General features: G+C 40.6%; 2 protein-coding genes across 2 annotated transcripts; both read left to right on the top strand.

Annotated features, from left to right (window-relative positions):
* Window positions 1-3,156: 3,156 nt before the first annotated feature.
* LOC100558417 (vomeronasal type-2 receptor 26) lies at window positions 3,157-8,769 on the top strand. The gene is made up of 4 exons (XM_062957084.1): window positions 3,157-4,150; window positions 5,360-5,587; window positions 6,509-6,635; window positions 7,868-8,769. The coding sequence occupies exons 1-4, from the start codon at window positions 3,299-3,301 to the stop codon at window positions 8,767-8,769; spliced, it is 2,109 nt and encodes a 702-aa protein (XP_062813154.1). The 5' UTR covers window positions 3,157-3,298.
* A 4,924-nt stretch (window positions 8,770-13,693) lies between these two features.
* Window positions 13,694-15,487, top strand: LOC134292384 (vomeronasal type-2 receptor 26-like). Its single transcript, XM_062957101.1, has 2 exons — window positions 13,694-14,124; window positions 14,821-15,487. The coding sequence occupies exons 1-2, from the start codon at window positions 13,910-13,912 to the stop codon at window positions 15,158-15,160; spliced, it is 555 nt and encodes a 184-aa protein (XP_062813171.1). The 5' UTR covers window positions 13,694-13,909; the 3' UTR covers window positions 15,161-15,487.
* The last annotated feature ends 1,570 nt before the right edge of the window (window positions 15,488-17,057 follow it).

Raw genomic sequence — 17,057 nt, 5'->3', positions numbered from 1 at the left:
TACACTTTCCAAATAATGTTTATTTTTCTTTTAAGAAAAATTAAGTCCCAAATAGAACAAACCAATGCACCTCAAAAATCATTAGGCCTTCAATGTGCTCCTCTGTGCATAGATCGTGTCCATGTTTATTTTACTGCACTATTACACATCATGTTATTCCAAATGCAATTCTTTGGGGAAATGCGAGTGCTTAGCCTATAATTTTCTAAGAACTGTTATCCAGCCTTCCCCTTGCTGCAGCAATGTTGATTTAACCACCACCACTATCGCCACCTAAAAAAATTAATTGCTTATATTAAGTAGTCTCTGACATGGTTGGAGAAAATTGAGAGTTTTGGTCAACAAATAGTATATATCATCCTTGAAGCCACCAGTTTTAACTTCAGGGTTAGAGAGTAGATTTCTACCTGTCTAGGTGTCATCTGAAATCTCCAGAGGTACAGAAAAGAAAATGATCTCTATCGAAACCACGGATTCTCAACCAAGGGAAGAAAGCCTTCCCTTCTGCATGACAAAATACTTCCTGCTTTTGCGCCTTCTGGTATTTCTGTTGCTGCCTCGAACAGACTGCAAGATGATGTGCGCCATGAATGATCCCAAGCATCTGCAATACCAATATTATAAACCAGGAGACCTCCTCATTGGTGGGATTACTTCTCAGTTCTTCTCCTTTAATGAAGGAATAGATTTCACAATGCACCCTGCGCCATATTGGGAAGTTGTGCCTCTGTAAGAATTCGTTATATTGATTTCTATAACTTATATATTGCTGATTTAGGAAAATGTATATTCTTGTAGTTAGGCTTTGTGGGGAGGGGGGAAATGATTGCACCCAGTTTCATTGCTCTAGTTGCTTCAACAGTTTATTTCTAATACTTTAAGGAATGGTGCTGAGCTCCAATATATCTCTTCAAGCTTCTTCTCTATCTCCTTCTTTTAAAGCAGCATAAACATTGCCTGCACAGTTCCTATATGCTATCACAAAGGGTCAAAATAACCAATAAGGGAGAGCCTTGGATCAATCCTTGCTCGGAAGATAAAATGGTTGGTATTACATAACATGGATAATGTTAAAGGGTTGTTTTCCATGCTTATTCCATGTGTATTTATTATATTTTAATCTGTTTTTCAGCTTAATCCACACTGTAATATTTAATGTTTTTTAACTTTTGTATTGTGCTTTTTTAAACTATGACCAAAGTGTGGGGTTGTTAGTCACCTTGAATGGGGAGAAAACCAGGGTATAAATAAAGTAAATACATGAATTAATGAATTGTGCACCAGATATGCCAGATATAACTTCAATACTTATGTTGGAAGGGATCAGACACATCTAGATCTTTGGTGAGTAGCATTTTAGATTACATATAACCATGTTTCATCCACACAGGCAATTCTAAAGAAACATGGCACACAAGTGGGCACTATTATAATGTAATGCAAAACATAATGGCTGTGGTTGTTTATCATCCTTGTGTGCCTTCAAGTCATTTCCAAGTTATAGCCATCCTAAGGTGAACCTATCACTGGGTTTTCTTGACAAGATTTTTTCAGAGAAAGGTTGCCTTTGCCTTCTTCTAAGGTTGACAAAGAAACTTACTTAAGTCACACAGTAGCTCACCATGGCCCAAAGGCATTATAGTCCAACAATCAAACCAATATACCATGCTGTTTATAAATATGGATATGGATTGATGGATAGATATGTGTGTGTATAGACACACACACACACACACGTGTGTGTATACATATCATATGTAATCCGGAGACCATGCATTGGTTTTTTAGTAAGTGGCTTACAAATTTATTTTTTCTTCATTGCATCATGAGAAAAGTTGTAAATACTTGTGGAAATAAAGGAAATTAAGACTTCAACTATCATTTGCAGTACAAAAGTTTGATTCATGGCTCAAATTTCCAGATTTATATTTATATGTGTCTGCGTATAATATAGTTTCTCACATATGATGTGTCTTCTCCTTTAGTGTACTGCTGAAAAAATACCAGCATGTCCTCTCTTTGGTATATGCTGTGAAAGAGATCAATGACAACCCTAAGCTTTTACCCAACTTCACTTTGGGGTTCTACATCTATGACAGCCACTATGATGCTCAGATCACTTATCGGAACACCTTGAATCTTCTCTTTAATCAGAAGAAGGCTGTTGTCAACTATAACTGTGATATGAAGAAGAACCCAATAGCTGTCATTGGAGGCCTTGACTCTGATACCTCCTTCCACATAGCCACCATCCTGAGCCTCTATAAGATACCACAGGTAAGGTAAGGTTGACTTCTGATTTTTTCTAGGGGAAAAGGATTTGAAGATGCCTTTCTAAATGTATGTGTGTACCTAGAAATGTCGTGTATTTTATTCCCTCCTGTACATAATATCTTTTAAAATGTATGTATATCTTTTTGCATTATTACTGCAAAAACATTGCTTAGCCAGAAGAAATTTAGCATTCATCTTCTAAAACAGTGGTGGTGTGCCTGTATCTTGCCCGCTTCTGCCCCCCACTCGCCTACTCGCTCACTCATTCACTCGCCTGCTCGCTCTCCCCTCTTGCCCATTTGCCTTATGGTTGGTTTTGAATTGAGGATTGGGTACTCAGTCTCTTAAAGCAGTGGTTCTCAACATAGGACCCTCAGATGTTTTGTCCTTCAACTCCCAGAAATCCTAGCAGCTGGTAAACTGGCTGGGATTTCTGGGAGTTGTAGGCCAAAAACATCTGGGAACTGCAGGTTTAGAACCATTGCTCTTAAATATATGTGAAATCCATCCCCTAAAACAAGGCTTCTTAAACTGTGGGTCCCGACTCCAATTGGGGTTCCCATAGCTCAATGTTGGGATCTCGAAAATTTGGCGACAGTAACAGTTTTCTGAATGTTTAGACCTTTAGAGGAATCTGTTGTGCAGTGTTTACACTGCAGAAGATGTTTCCTCTGTACTTCATAAAAAGGAAAATCAGCCTGTTTAGCAAACTTTGCAAATGTTGAATTGTTATCAATATGTGTTTGGTGTTTTGTTTTGTTTTTTTTACCAATTTTGTATTATTGTATACCCAGGGTCGCATAAAGATTTTTCAGACCAAAAGGAGACATGTGGAAATGTTTAAAAAGCCCTGATCAGAAACATACTTTTTTTTTATTCCTCTGTCCCACAAAATCAATGTGTTTTTTTGGATCTATGGTTCCTGAATGCAAGCTGTATCCATGTAGAAATATGTATTGGGGTTTTTTTCAAATGTTTCACATATTTCTAAGAATTTTAGGTGTTTTTCTTTCTTTCTCAGCTCATGTATTGTCTATATGCACCACCATTGAATGATGTGACTCAGCGTTCCATCTTCTACCGTGTGGTCCCTGGTGAAGCACATCAGTACACTGGAATTGTCAAGTTGCTTCTTCATTTTCAATGGAAGTGGATTGGACTCCTGGCCATGGATGACGACAAAGGTGAAAAGTTTGTGGAGACTTTGGAAGACATGTTTCCTCAAAGTGGCATATGTGTTGCCTTCTTGGGAAGAATGCCAATACAGAGCAACATTTTGGGCATTGTTAACTTTTACGATGTGTTCAAGAGTATAGCAATGTTGCTAATTGAAGCAAAAGTTAATGTTTGGGTCATAAGTGCTGATCCCCATATGATGTTAGATTTGCAGACGGGGCTCAATCTGGTTGCATCCGAACGTACGATTCCTTTAAACAAGGTATGGATTTTGACAGCTCACTGGGATTTTTCCATGGAGCCATATTTCCAGTACATGAATGCAGAGGTCTTCCATGGAGCCTTGTCCTTTGCAATCCATTCCTCTCGGGTCCCTGGATTCCAACAGTTCCTTCGTGCTCAGAAACCCTCCTCTGACAGAGATGGCTTTATCAGGGTGTTCTGGGAACAGGCATTCCATTGCTTATTCCCAACTAGTGGTGTAAGTGAGGAGCATGGGGGAAGCTGCACTGGGGAGGAGATGTTGGAAAACCTTCCTGCGATGTTTTTTGAAATGAGTATGACCGGTCAAAGCTACAGCATCTACAATGGTGTCTATGCAATTGCACATGCTCTGCATGCCATGCATTCATCAAGAACTAAACAGTCTGCAATAAGAGGCAGAGACCATATGATAACATCAAAGTTGCAACATTTCCAGGTAATTATTACATGGAAAATGAATCTTGATTTTGTTTTTAAAAAAATAGAGATTAATATCATTGATGATTGTGGCCAGAATCCTGTTGGGTCTCTATGTTTTCAGAAGCAAATGTACACCTGTAGAAATCAAAATTGCACAGTTGCATAACATCCATATCCAGTAGAAAATTACAGTATTGTTACTATGAAGCAAAGTTAGTAAGATGCACAATATATATCAGTATGTGATGTATATCCCACACCAATGTGCATTGTTCAGTAATGTGCAAAACACACCCAGGTGTCATTTTAAAGAAAAGTACAGTACAATGTTTAATGAAGAGAATAAATACGGCATAACGTTTTAATTTCATGTGCTGAGTTCTGTGTTTTGGGGGGGTTGTTTGTTTGTTTTTGTTTTTTTGCAATAGCACATGCAGACTACATGTTTGTGTCAGAGGGTTTGCTGGTCTTTGAAGAAAGCCAAAAAGATGACCACGTGTTCACACTGTGTGCTTTCCTAGAGCCCAGAGTTTTCATCAACAGTATTGATCTGTGAACATTTGCTTCAGCTTGTTGAAGAAGATCATCTAGATTAGTTTTCCCCAAACTTTAGTCCTCCAGGTATTTTGGACTTCAACTGACAGCCATACACACCTTGGCCAACAGTTAGGAGTCCTGGGATGTGAGATACAAAACAAATGGGAGACCAAGGTTTGGGAAACACTAGTCTAGAAGCAACTACTAAGAAGGTCCTCACATGTGTCCTGAGTAGATGGACCTGTGACAATAGTGGAATCATGAGAAAGACCTCCTCTGAGGACCTAGGATTTCAGACCTAGGATATTTATTTACTCAAATATGACTCAGCACCATGCGTTTTGCTTACAAGAGATGGGAAGTGTTGAAATAAATCAAAAAATTTGCCCAATAGCATATTTCTACCCCAGCGAGAAGATGTGTGTACGTGTGCCATCATGTCGCCTGCCCACCTAAGGTGACCCCTCAAACAAGGATCAATCTGAGGTGAAATATAGGTCATGTTACCTGGTACTTCTTGGAAGACTCCTATCTTATCTGCCCATGAAGCTTCTAAGACTACCTTCTAAGATCAGATGGGATGAGGTGCCTTAAGATGTTTAGACCCTTTTGTGAAGGACCACAAGCCAAATATTACCATCTCCTGCCACCACTTTTATAAAACTTGTCTAAATGTTTTTCATTCTAGCTTCACACTTTTTTAGCAAGCATCTCATTTAACAACAGTGCTGGAGATAAAGTGTCCTTTGATAAGAAAGGTGACCTGATTAATGGATTTGATATCATCAACTGGGTTACTTTCCCCAATCAATCTTTCTCAAAAGTGAAGGTGGGAAGTATAGATCCTCAGGCATCATTGGAAAGATATTTCTCCATTAATGAGACCACAATTACATGGCAAAACCAATTTAACCAGGTATGAACAGACTGATTTATTTTTAGTGCCCTCATAACTTTGAAAAGAATTATTCTACTCAACAGCATTTTTATATTTAAAGTGGACAGTAGAGATAGCAAATCATTCTTTGTTCACTTCTCAATGGCCCCTTTAATGGGTTGTCTAGCAGTCCTAAAATTTTACATGTCCTGAAACCTACTTTGTGGTAGGAGGAGGAAGAGAACCAACTGAAAACCACAGGTAGAAAGCTGGATGAATTTTTGATCGTTTTCTTTCCAGCAAAATGGAGAACATTGAGGTCTCAGACCACTGCATCATTATTAAGAACCTCTTATATTCTATTCTCGAATCCCTCTGATCAAAATAACAGTAGGTTATGATATTTTGTGCTATTAAGATAAGCACACATTTATCTCTTATGTTGTGCCTCCTTCTATGGCAGTGAAGACAATAAACAAAATTTAAACATTGAAATTTAATCACAAACACTTGGGACAGATAGGTATCCCTCTTCTTAAAGTATTTCAAGCCATCAAGCTTGGATTAACTTTTTCCCTTAGGTACCCCAGAAAATCAGATGAATTTTCAAAAAATTTTGGTCTTTCATTTTTACCATGAAAATTCAGTCTGGGTTGCCATCCAGGTGAATAAACAAACAACTAAGTCAAAACAGAAACATGATCCCAAATGATCAGTGGTGATAACTACAGTGCATACCTGACATCAAAATCCCCACATGTCTAAAAGCACCAATCAAATTGCACTAATTTAAAATAAAAGAAATTGGTAAAAACTGAGTCTCGCATAGAGTAATCAAAGGGTATTCATCAGAGGGAAAATATTTTAGTATAATTAAAAACATTTATTTATTTATTTATTTTGGTTGGTAACTATAAGAAAACAAATCTATCAATGCTTCCTCTCTTTTGGCTTAAATAGACAGTGCCTATTGCTTTGTGTAATGACCGCTGTTATCCAGGTTTCAGCAGAGAGAGAAAGGAGAACATGCCCTTTTGCTGCTACAATTGTAATCCATGTCCAGAAGGGGAAATTTCAGATAAGAAAGGTAGGAAATGTTGTATGATAAAGTACATTAAGTCTATTCATGTAGAGCTGGAAGAGTTACTTTTAGAATGAAAAACAGTCAACCCTCCACCAAATGTGTGGGTTTTGCTTTTCATCCATTATATATTATTTTGTTATAACTACGCTATAAGCAGTTCAAGGCCTTTCTCTGCCAGCAGGCATTTGGAGAAGGATAAGGAGCACACTGCTTGGGAGATTGTGGGTGGGATTTGGAGGGGGGGAAATATGTGTTTTAAAATGCATTTAATTGTATTTCTTGTTTTAATTATATTTTTAACCAAGCACAACACTTTAATTTTTTTTTAAAAAAATGTATTCACTTTGTTTAAAATTGATCAAAGTGTGTAATTTTTAGCTGCCTTGAGTCCCCTTGGTGAGAAAGGCGGGGTATAAATACAGTTTTTAATACAGGCCACACACACAATCAGCTTGCAGCTGAGCACCAAGTGCCAAGTGCCTAGTAAGAAGTGCTGTGTGCTCCGCTCGGCACTTTGTGCTTGGTGCTCAGCTGCAAGCCCTGGCAGTCACAGGCACTTTGGGCCTGCAGGCCACACACACATTCTCTTAGAGAGAGTCTCTTTCCAAGTTACTGTGTGTTGAAAAACACAGGGGGGCTTTGCTAACCATTTAAAAAGATAATGGAGCCTGAAAAAGAGCCAAGGGTTGCAAAAAACAAACAAACCCAGCATCAATGAGCCACAGACTGCATTTTGCCTATCTGGATTCAGAGACAGGGATTTATCCCACTAACCCTAACAACTCAAATGAATGCTGGAGAGAGCCTGAGGATCAGTGAAATGGTGAGACCCTCTAGCCCTAAAACTGAGGAGAAGGGGAGTGTGGGAAACCCTTCCATGTTGGCCAATGAGACGAAAATTTTCATTCATTCAGATGGAAGAATGAAACAGCTCATTCGGACAGGTCACATTTTCGGAAGCAGAGCTCGAAAATGAAAACGGGACCATACAAATGAAACAAACAGAAACAGATAGCGATTCTATACAAAAGCACAAGGCTAATGATTACATGAAAGTGATGGGTTGAAAATAGATTTGTTGGTCTATTCTAGAATCATTGTACAACTATAAATTCCTATCCTAACCTATAAGCATGCGGGTCATCTATAGAAGTGAAACCTATTTTTAATAGACCATATGATGGTATATCTAAAATAGAATATTTTTATCTTTTCAATTTTTTTTTCTTCAAAAGATATGAATGACTGTTTCGCGTGCCCTGAAGATCATTATCCAAACAAGGAAAGAAATGGGTGTCTTCCAAAAAATCTAAACTTCTTATCTTATGATCAACCATTGGGTATTGTTTTGGCCATTCTAGCTCTGTCATTTTCTGTGATCACAGTCTGTGTTTTTGGAATTTTTGTTAAGCATCGTAATACTGCTATTGTAAGAGCCAACAACCGGAACCTAAGTTATACTCTGCTCATCTCGCTTTTCCTCTGCTTCCTCTGCTCCTTATTGTTCATTGGTCATCCCAATGTATTGACTTGCCAACTACGACAAACTGCTTTTGGCATCGTTTTCTCTGTGGCCGTTTCATCAGTTTTGGCCAAAACCACCACAGTTGTTCTGGCTTTCATGATCACTAAGCCAGGATCCAAACTGAGTAAATGGGTGGGGACAAAGTTGGCAACTTCTGTCGTTCTTTCTTGTTCATCCATTCAGATAATCCTTTGCTCAATATGGTTATGTACCAGTCCTCCTTTCCCGAGTCTGGAGATGAACGCTTTGCCCAAAGAAATAGTAGTGCGATGCAATGAAGGCTCGGCCAATATGTTCTACTTAATTCTTGGTTACATGGCTTTCCTGGCTTTTGTCAGCTTCATTGTGGCCTTTTTTGCTCGGAAGCTGCCTGATACATTTAATGAAGCCAAATTTATCACTTTCAGCATGTTGGTGTTTTGCAGTGTTTGGGTGTCATTTGCTCCAAGTTATCTCAGCACCAAAGGGAAGTACATGGTGGCCGTGGAGATCTTCTCTATGTTGACCTCCAGTGCTGCTATACTGGGCTTTATCTTTTCTCCTAAATGCTATATAATTGTCCTGAGGCCTCAACTGAACAGTAGGAATCAACTAAAAAGGAAAAATAATTAAAACAAGCATATCTGCTTAAAAAATGGATTATGATTTTAATGGACTTTACCATATTTTGATTTGCATAACTTTTTAAAACATCTGCCTAAATATGTTATATTTTACCTGATTCAAAGGTGATGTATTTGGAGATTATTTTTCCTACCCTCCAAATTCCCTTTCTTAAAATAAAAATACTTTGATTCCATGAAATTTGGCTTAATTCTCTGATTAAAGCAGAATATTTTGTTTGTTGTTTTATCCGTTTTGAATTCACATGAATGGATATGTCTAATGTACAGGTGCTGCAAGTCTATTTCTTTGAAGACAAAATTATACTGGATTCATATTTATTTATTTATTTATTTACAGTATTTATATTCCGCCCTTCTCACCCCGAAGGGGACTCAGGGCGGATCACATTACACATATAAGGCAAACATTCAATGCCTTAACATAGAATAAAGACAAGACAAACACAGGGCTCCGAGCTGGCCTCGAACTCATGACCTCTTGGTCAGAGTGATTTGTTGCAGCTGGTTGCTCAACAGCCTGCGCCACAGCCCGGCCGTATAAATGTACAGGTGCTGCAAGTCTATTTCTTTGAAGACAAAATTATACTGGATTCATATGACTTATAATGCCATATGTAGCTGTGTCCTTATTTTAATTCATAGGTTTCATTTGAAAATCCAAACTCCATACCTTATAAAATTATTCAGCACATGGCAGCACATGGATGGATGCTTTTCTACACTTCTTCTAAAGGTCTTTATAGTGAAAACTGACATCATAATAATAATAATAATAATAATAATAATAATAATAATAATAATAATATAATAAAACTTTATTTCTAGGGCACCCTCTCTCCTCAAAGGGACTCAGGGCAGTTTACACACACACAAAACAAAAAGGTGAACATTTAATGCCTCAAATGAGTACAAACACATCAAAAATAATACAAGATAGTGCACAGTAACAACAGTAAACTTACAACAAAAGAATTAAACATCAAAATGAAAATAAAAAAATAATCCAATAAGACAAATTAAACACAAGTAAACATTATTACTTATACCCTAAAAGCAATTAAAATACAATTACATTATAAATGGCTAACACTGGTGTTTATTTAAGATATATCATAGCAGCCATATAATACAAGTGGGTTAGCCAGCGTTCCAATGGGATAAAGTGTCCTAGTCCTCCTCTTCTCCATATGCTAAAGTGCACAGGTGCGTTTCAAAAGTTTCTTAAAGGAGAGGAAGTTGGGGGCCATTTTTATTTCTTTAGAGAGGGAGTTCGAGAGACGGGCAGCGATCATGGAGAAGGCCTCTCTCTCATTCCCACCAACCGAGCTTGTGATGGGGGTGGGACCGAGAGGAGGGCCTCCTCCGCTGATGGCAGTGCACAGGATGGTCTGCATAGGGAGATGCAATTAGACAAATAGCCTGCCGCAACATGGGAGTCATCCTCTCACAATACGGCACTGCAGTTAACAATCTAGCCACCGATCTCTGCACTAATTGCAACTTCTGAACTATCCTCAAAGGCAGCCCCACATAGAGAGCATTGCAGTAGTCCAGTCGGGATGTGACTTAGGGGTGGCCAAGTCTGGTGTCTCAAGGTACAGGTGCAGCTGGCACACAAGTTTTAGCTGTGCGAAGGTGCTCCTGGCCACCACCGACACCTGGGGTTCCAGGGTCAGCAATGAGTCCAGGATCACATGAGTCCTGTGAACCTGTGTCTTCGGTGCGAATGTGACTTGATCCAACACAGGTTGAAATCCCACAAACTGATACACCAACATGATGTATTGTATCATGTACCCTAGAGACTAGAAACCTTATCACGTTAACATAGGGATTCATGGTAAATCCATTGGGGTGTCGGGAACCCGTCACCCCATACCCCACATAGCCTGGCTTCTCCCTTACCCCACCCCGGGTGGGAGGGGGTGTCTGCGACCCGACTTCCCTTGTTGATCCTAATGCTATGAGAAGCCTCCTATGTTGCTGCCATGGCGGTGTATACTGGTTCGTCTTCCCTTTTGCCACAGAGCCCCAATGGAAGTAGATGTACTTGGATTCCTTAACATTTAATTACAGAGAAGCCAATGTTTTGCAGGCATTATTATTGATACAAAATAAAATCTAGGATATTACAGATTAACCCATAATAGCAGATAACTTGCATTTAAATGGCTATTCACAAATACAGTATATACCTTAAAAGTTCACTCCAAGCAGACTTAGGATGCATCTATGCTGTAGAGTGAATGTACTCTGATATGACTTTAACTGCTATGGCTCAATGCTATGGAATCCAGGGATTGGGAGTGTGGTGCGGCACTAGCACTCTTTTGGCAGAGAAAATTAAAGAACTTGTAAAACTAGAATCCCTATCATTCCAAAGCATTGGGCCATGGAAGTTCAAGTGCTATGGAATCATAGAAGTGGAGATGCTTGCTTCCTTCCCCCCCCCCCCCCTCCAAAAAAAAAAAACTAAGTGGAAGAGAGTTCTTTGCTCTCTTCCAGCAAAGGGAGAGTAAGAATATAATCCCGGCCAGGACTTTATTGGGGTGGGGCCAGCATGGTCACATGACCCTGCCGTCCTCTCAATTCTTGTTCCATTTCCCAGAGCCATCACTCTGGAATCAAGTTTGTCGCATCCGGGGACCCAGGTGTCTCGCCCATCTTAGCTGAAGAGTAGGTCTTGGATGGCCACTGCCTCAGTTTATTCCACACACCAAGTTCATGCCCTTTAAATTGGTTGGCAGGTTATATAGAGGTTGTTTGGTAACGTTAATAAAAGTTGCCCATAGTTTAACACACACTATTGTGTTGACCCGTTATTTCGATGGTTGAGGAGCAAAGCCTTAGTTCCTATCCAGAAATCAAGGTTCACCTGCATGGTCACTTTGGATTGGTGGCTGTACACTGAGATTGGCACCATTGCAGTCATGGAATGACAGTATAATCCCAGTGCCCAAAACCCGTTCTAATACCCATCTTCTGTATTCCAGGAAAGCCTTCACCTGCTTTTTCACATAGTAGGGTGGACTCATATCTGTAATAGTGCCTCTGGTCACCTTTCATCTGCAAACCCATCAGCACAATTAATTCCAGTATAAAATGGGATTAGGATTTAATAGGTGCTGAGAATTTGGGAGAGAGTTAGCATGGTATAGAAATTCAAGTGTTACAGCTCTGGAGACCAGGGTTTGAATCATGTCTTGGGAATTGAAACCCATTGGGTGGACTTTGGGCAAGGTTGGATTTACAGTGCCAAATAATGCAGATTCAAAATAATCAGTGTAGATCCATATAATGCATTTTAACTGCACTGAACTCGCCAAATGTCAGCCCAGCTAGATGTGACAGTCATGAGTGCTTACTAAGAGCTTTGGCTTATATGCCAGCTGCACCACTTCCTAGATTTGGAAGATCTAAAGATGGTAGTGCACAAGCTGGCAACTTCAAGGTTGGAGTTCGGAAAATACAGCACCCAGACTGTTTACAGCAGTGGTTCCCAAACTTATTTGGCCTACCGCCCCCTTTCCAGAAAATATATTACTCAGTGCCCTGGAAATTAATAGCAATTAAACAGAAAGATATATGTACCTCTGGCCATCACCGCTCCCCTGGATTGCTGCAGCGCCCACCAGGGGGCGGTAGAACCCACTTTGGGAATCACTGGTTTACAGGAACATCCAGGAGTGAACATATTTTACCCATATAAAGCCATTCCACTGGCTGCCAATTAATTTCCAGCAAAGTACAAGGTGTTGGATTTGACCTTTAAAGCCCTACATGGTTTGGCTGCAGGCCAGAATCGCCTTCTCCCACATAAACCTCCCTGGACATTTAGGTCCTCTGGGGGTGGCTACTCCAACCAGCCAGAGACCAACTGGCAACTGTCAGCCAGAGGACCTTTTCATCGGCCACCTAAGGACTGTGGCACGACCTGCCAGAAGAGCTCCAACAGCTTAATGAGCTGTCAGAATTTGAAACCCATCTAAAGACCTATATCTTCAAGCAGCCCTACCAAGCCAGTTTTAATCATTCATTTTAAATGCATGTCCTGTGTTTCAATCTTTGTTCTTTATATTTTAATGTGTATTTTATGGAAATACATTTTAATATGTGTATCTTTACAATGACTATGTGTTTTAGCTACGGTATGTTGTAACCTGCCTTGAGCCAGGAGGAGAAGCAGATAAGAAGTAATGCATCGTGTGTGTGTTGGGCGGGTGCATGTAGGTGCATGCCTCACGTGTCTGTGATGCCACACTCCCACCACACACACACATGCCACTGCCACAAATTCTCTGCCACTACTTACACTCACTCGCCCTTGCTGCTGCCACATACATGCACCGCCACACACATATGCCAAACATTGATGTATTTGCATGTAGCAGTAGCTGCGGGATCCGGGAAAAAGACCTTGGAGGTCTGGATTCGGTCCGCGGGCCTTAATTTGGGAACTGATGGTCTACACTGAGCTTGTAATGCAGTACCAAACTGCATTATATGGCAGTGTAGATCCAGACTTTGTCATGCTCCCTTGCCAAGAAAACCCTATTATAGGGTCACCTTAGACTCACTATAAGTCAGACACAAATTGTAGGCACACAACAACAAGGAGGATTTAGGATTGGAGGCTCTTTTGTCTCAGGACAATGGCATGCCTATTCTAGCACTTCCATTTCTGTTCCAAAATTTGCTAAATTCCACATTGCTTGCTTAATTTTCAGTTGCCATCTTTTAATCAGAAGTTGAAATCTTAAAAACATGTTTGTGTTATCAAGTTGTTGAAGAGACAAAAAACAGAAAAATCACAGAAGTAGTTCTCTGCCTCTCATTATCGAAATCATTGTAATCAAGTCATCATCAAGGCCACAGTGGCTTTTCCAGAGGACGCGATAAAGAAAATCTGAAAAGATGATAAATACTCGAGTACACTGTTGAAAGATAGATATTGGAGGCAGACAGAGTTACAACAACCTGGAGAGTTGAATATACTGTTGGTAAGCCAGAAGACATTAGAATCTTGGAACTCAGCTTTTAATAGCAAGACTGACACTAGCAGCCAGATCGTAGGAAGACTAAGAAAAGTCCACCTTTAGAGGGAAGCATTGCATTCAGACGCCTTCATGTTGATTTTAGTGCTGCCAGTTTTCCTGGCCATTCGTGCCATATGCAAAATGCATACTATGAAATGCACACCAATGGATCCCCTTCCTATTATGCATGAATGGCACCAGCCTAATGAAGTCCTCATTGGTGGGATTGCATCTCATATCCATCTGATGGACCCTCAAATTTCATTCCGAAGGCATCCTTCTCAGGAGTCATATGACCTGCCAGGGTAAGGAACATATTTGTATTTCATCCATCACCCATGGGTTAATATTGTTTGAAATAACTTTAACGTGTATGTTGGCAACCTTCACTTATTCTATCATGGGAAAATGTGTAAAGAAATCCAACATTTGGAGAATTTTACTGATTGCTTCTGCTTCATCTGAGCAAGACATATTCCTTTCTTTTTCAATAGATGATGTAAAAAGGTTGAGAAGAAATTCCTCCTGATAATGTAGATTGTCAATATGCAAAATATCTCAACAATTCTCTACCTGTCTACGTAGAGACAAACCAAATGTGCATCTACACTGTGGAATTAAAGCAATTTGGCATCAATAACTGTCATTGCTCAATGCTACGCAATCATGGGAGCAGTAGGTTTACAAGGGCCTTCTCTAACAAAGAATGCTGGTGTCTCACCAAACTACAAACCCCAGGATTCTACAGCATTGAGCCTTGGCAGGTAAAGTGGTGCCAAACTGCATTAATTCTACAGAGTAGATGCTGATTTAATCCTTTGAAACCTACAGTCTCTATTCATACAGAAACCCATAGCAGTTTTTCCATTGTTGGCTCTTCAGGAAATTCTAAAGTCATTTTTGTTCATGTTTGATGAATCTGTTATTACTGAGAGTTGAACAAATATTGTGATAACTGTTATTCCAGAATTCTCTTCTAACATATTGATATAACTTTACAGAGTGCTGGTGAAATACTACCAACACATCCTGGCCTTGGTGTTTGCCATTAATGAGATCAATCGGGACCCCAAAATTTTGCCCAACATCACTCTTGGTTTCCACATCTATGACAGCTACTCTACTGCAAGCCTGACCTACCGAGTCACTTTGGATATACTCTGCAAATCCCAAGCATTTATTCCCAACTACAAGTGTGGCCTCCAGAACAATGTGATAGGAGTGATTGGAGGGTTTGATTCGGAAACCTCCTCATATATGGCAGACATCCTGGGCATTTACAAGGTCCCACAGGTAGGATTTGATCTGGGGGGGGTTTCTGCAGATTTTCTAATTCACTGAGTGTGAGTGAAGCTGTGAAGTGATTAGATTTTGTGTCTGTTGGAGAAAGAAGTATTGCTCCAAAGATCATGGTGTGGAGGACGAATGCGTGGGGAAGTATTACTGTCCAAGATTGTGGGTATGGGAATTCTTCTACTCCATCTCTCTGAGCTTAATCCTACAGTTTCCGATTTATCCTACAGATGTTTTCTTCTAACTTAGCTTTTGTTTGAACAGAGATTTATTTATTTTATTTATTTACATCACTTTTACCCCGCCTTTCTCTCCGAGGGGACTCAAAGCAACTTACAGTAAATAGGCAAAAATTCAATGCCTAAAAACAATGTAAAAACAACCATTCATATAAAACAATCTTCAAAACAACAATTCATATAAAACAGATACCATTACAAAATAAAATCACATTATATAAAATTTTAAGCATGTCCAAGATCTCTGATTATCTAATGTATCTTTAGCAACAAGATATGCTTATTCATTTGAAAGCCAATATGGGATAGTTTAGAATTGGGCAATAACTTTCGAGACCACGGTTCAAATCTTCATTGGTCCATGGAGCCCACAAGGGAACCATTGGTGAGTCAAACATTCTTAGCCTTGAAAGTCCCCAAACAACTTGAAGATACATGACAACAACACATAAGATCTTTTGCCATGTTCCCACCTTCTGAGGGAAGGAAAGGAGCATGCTAGAGCAAATGTCGTCTCTGTCAAGGTGACCTTATTATAGGATGCTAACACTAAAGGTGTTCATTTGGAACTTATTTTGCTCATGGCTAAGAGGAAAGGAAGGAAGGCAAAGAAAATAGTAAGTAAGGAAAGAAGGAGGAAGACAGAAAGAAATTGCGTGGGCATGAGCATCTACAGCCTCCCGCCAACTAACCAAAAAATGAGACACACACTGTGTTGGGATAACAAATGGCCACAGCTTGTTTATTGCTTATAGCAGAGAAACAAGGTTGGCATTCCTACATGGGTCCTGGATCTGGGATCGGGCAGCCCGCTGCTGTTCGATACCTCTTAACAACTCCAGGGAGTGCTGCTGTTACTGACTGGCACATTACCGTGATTCCAACACTGTTGCACCCCTGGAGAACCACCGGATCTCCCCCTGCCTCCAATGGGGGGGGGGGATAGGCAAGCCAGATCCAGGTCACATGCCGCATGCCACAAAAAGGAGAGTGGTAGCCCCCAATCCCCCGCTGCCAACCCTGCTCATCTGCAACCAACTCTCCTTGTTCCCAATATTCCTAAAAGTGGCCTTAGCAACGAAGTCCCCAACTGTCCCCAGAGAGTCCAGTACCACTGTGGCATCCCGCAGCCCCCAAGTCCACTGTGTGATTCCATGTTCTGGGCAAATAGTCTGAAATCCACCGTGTGCTTCCGTGTATGCCGCCCAGCAATCCGCACTCCGTGTCCATGCGAGTTCTTCATCTTCTGCCACTACTCCACCTTTCTGCCTGGTTCAATAGCCCTGTTGGGGTAAACGAGAGAGTACCTGGCAATGCCCCTTCCTTTGAGGAGGAGGCCCAGATGAATGTAGGAGGCATAGGCTGACGTCTTCCAGCTTCCCATGGACTTAATGACATCTGCCGGAACTCCACCTACAGCTGCCGAGGTGGCTGCCTCGATTCTGAAGGGATGCCCCCCAAACCCAGCATACAGAAGGCCCAGGTCCACAAGGAATCTGCGGAAGATAGCCATGAACTGGTACCTGGTGAGAGGGTAAGCCCGGTGCTGGGCTTTGTGAGCGCACAAACCTAGCCAGAGACCGGACTAGGCACAGCTGACCCAACCTCAACCTGTGGATGGTGAGGGAAACCCCTTTTCCTCCCTGCTCTGTTTTCGATTGACGGATCCAAATGTTCAGGGAGCTACCCCGAATAGTTACATTCCT

The sequence above is a fragment of the Anolis carolinensis genome, chromosome 6, assembly GCF_035594765.1.
Source record: "Anolis carolinensis isolate JA03-04 chromosome 6, rAnoCar3.1.pri, whole genome shotgun sequence".
Classification (NCBI taxonomy): Eukaryota; Metazoa; Chordata; class Lepidosauria; order Squamata; family Dactyloidae; genus Anolis; species Anolis carolinensis.
The sequence above is the reverse complement of the archived record's forward strand: the minus strand, read 5'-3'. Positions and strand labels throughout refer to the sequence as shown.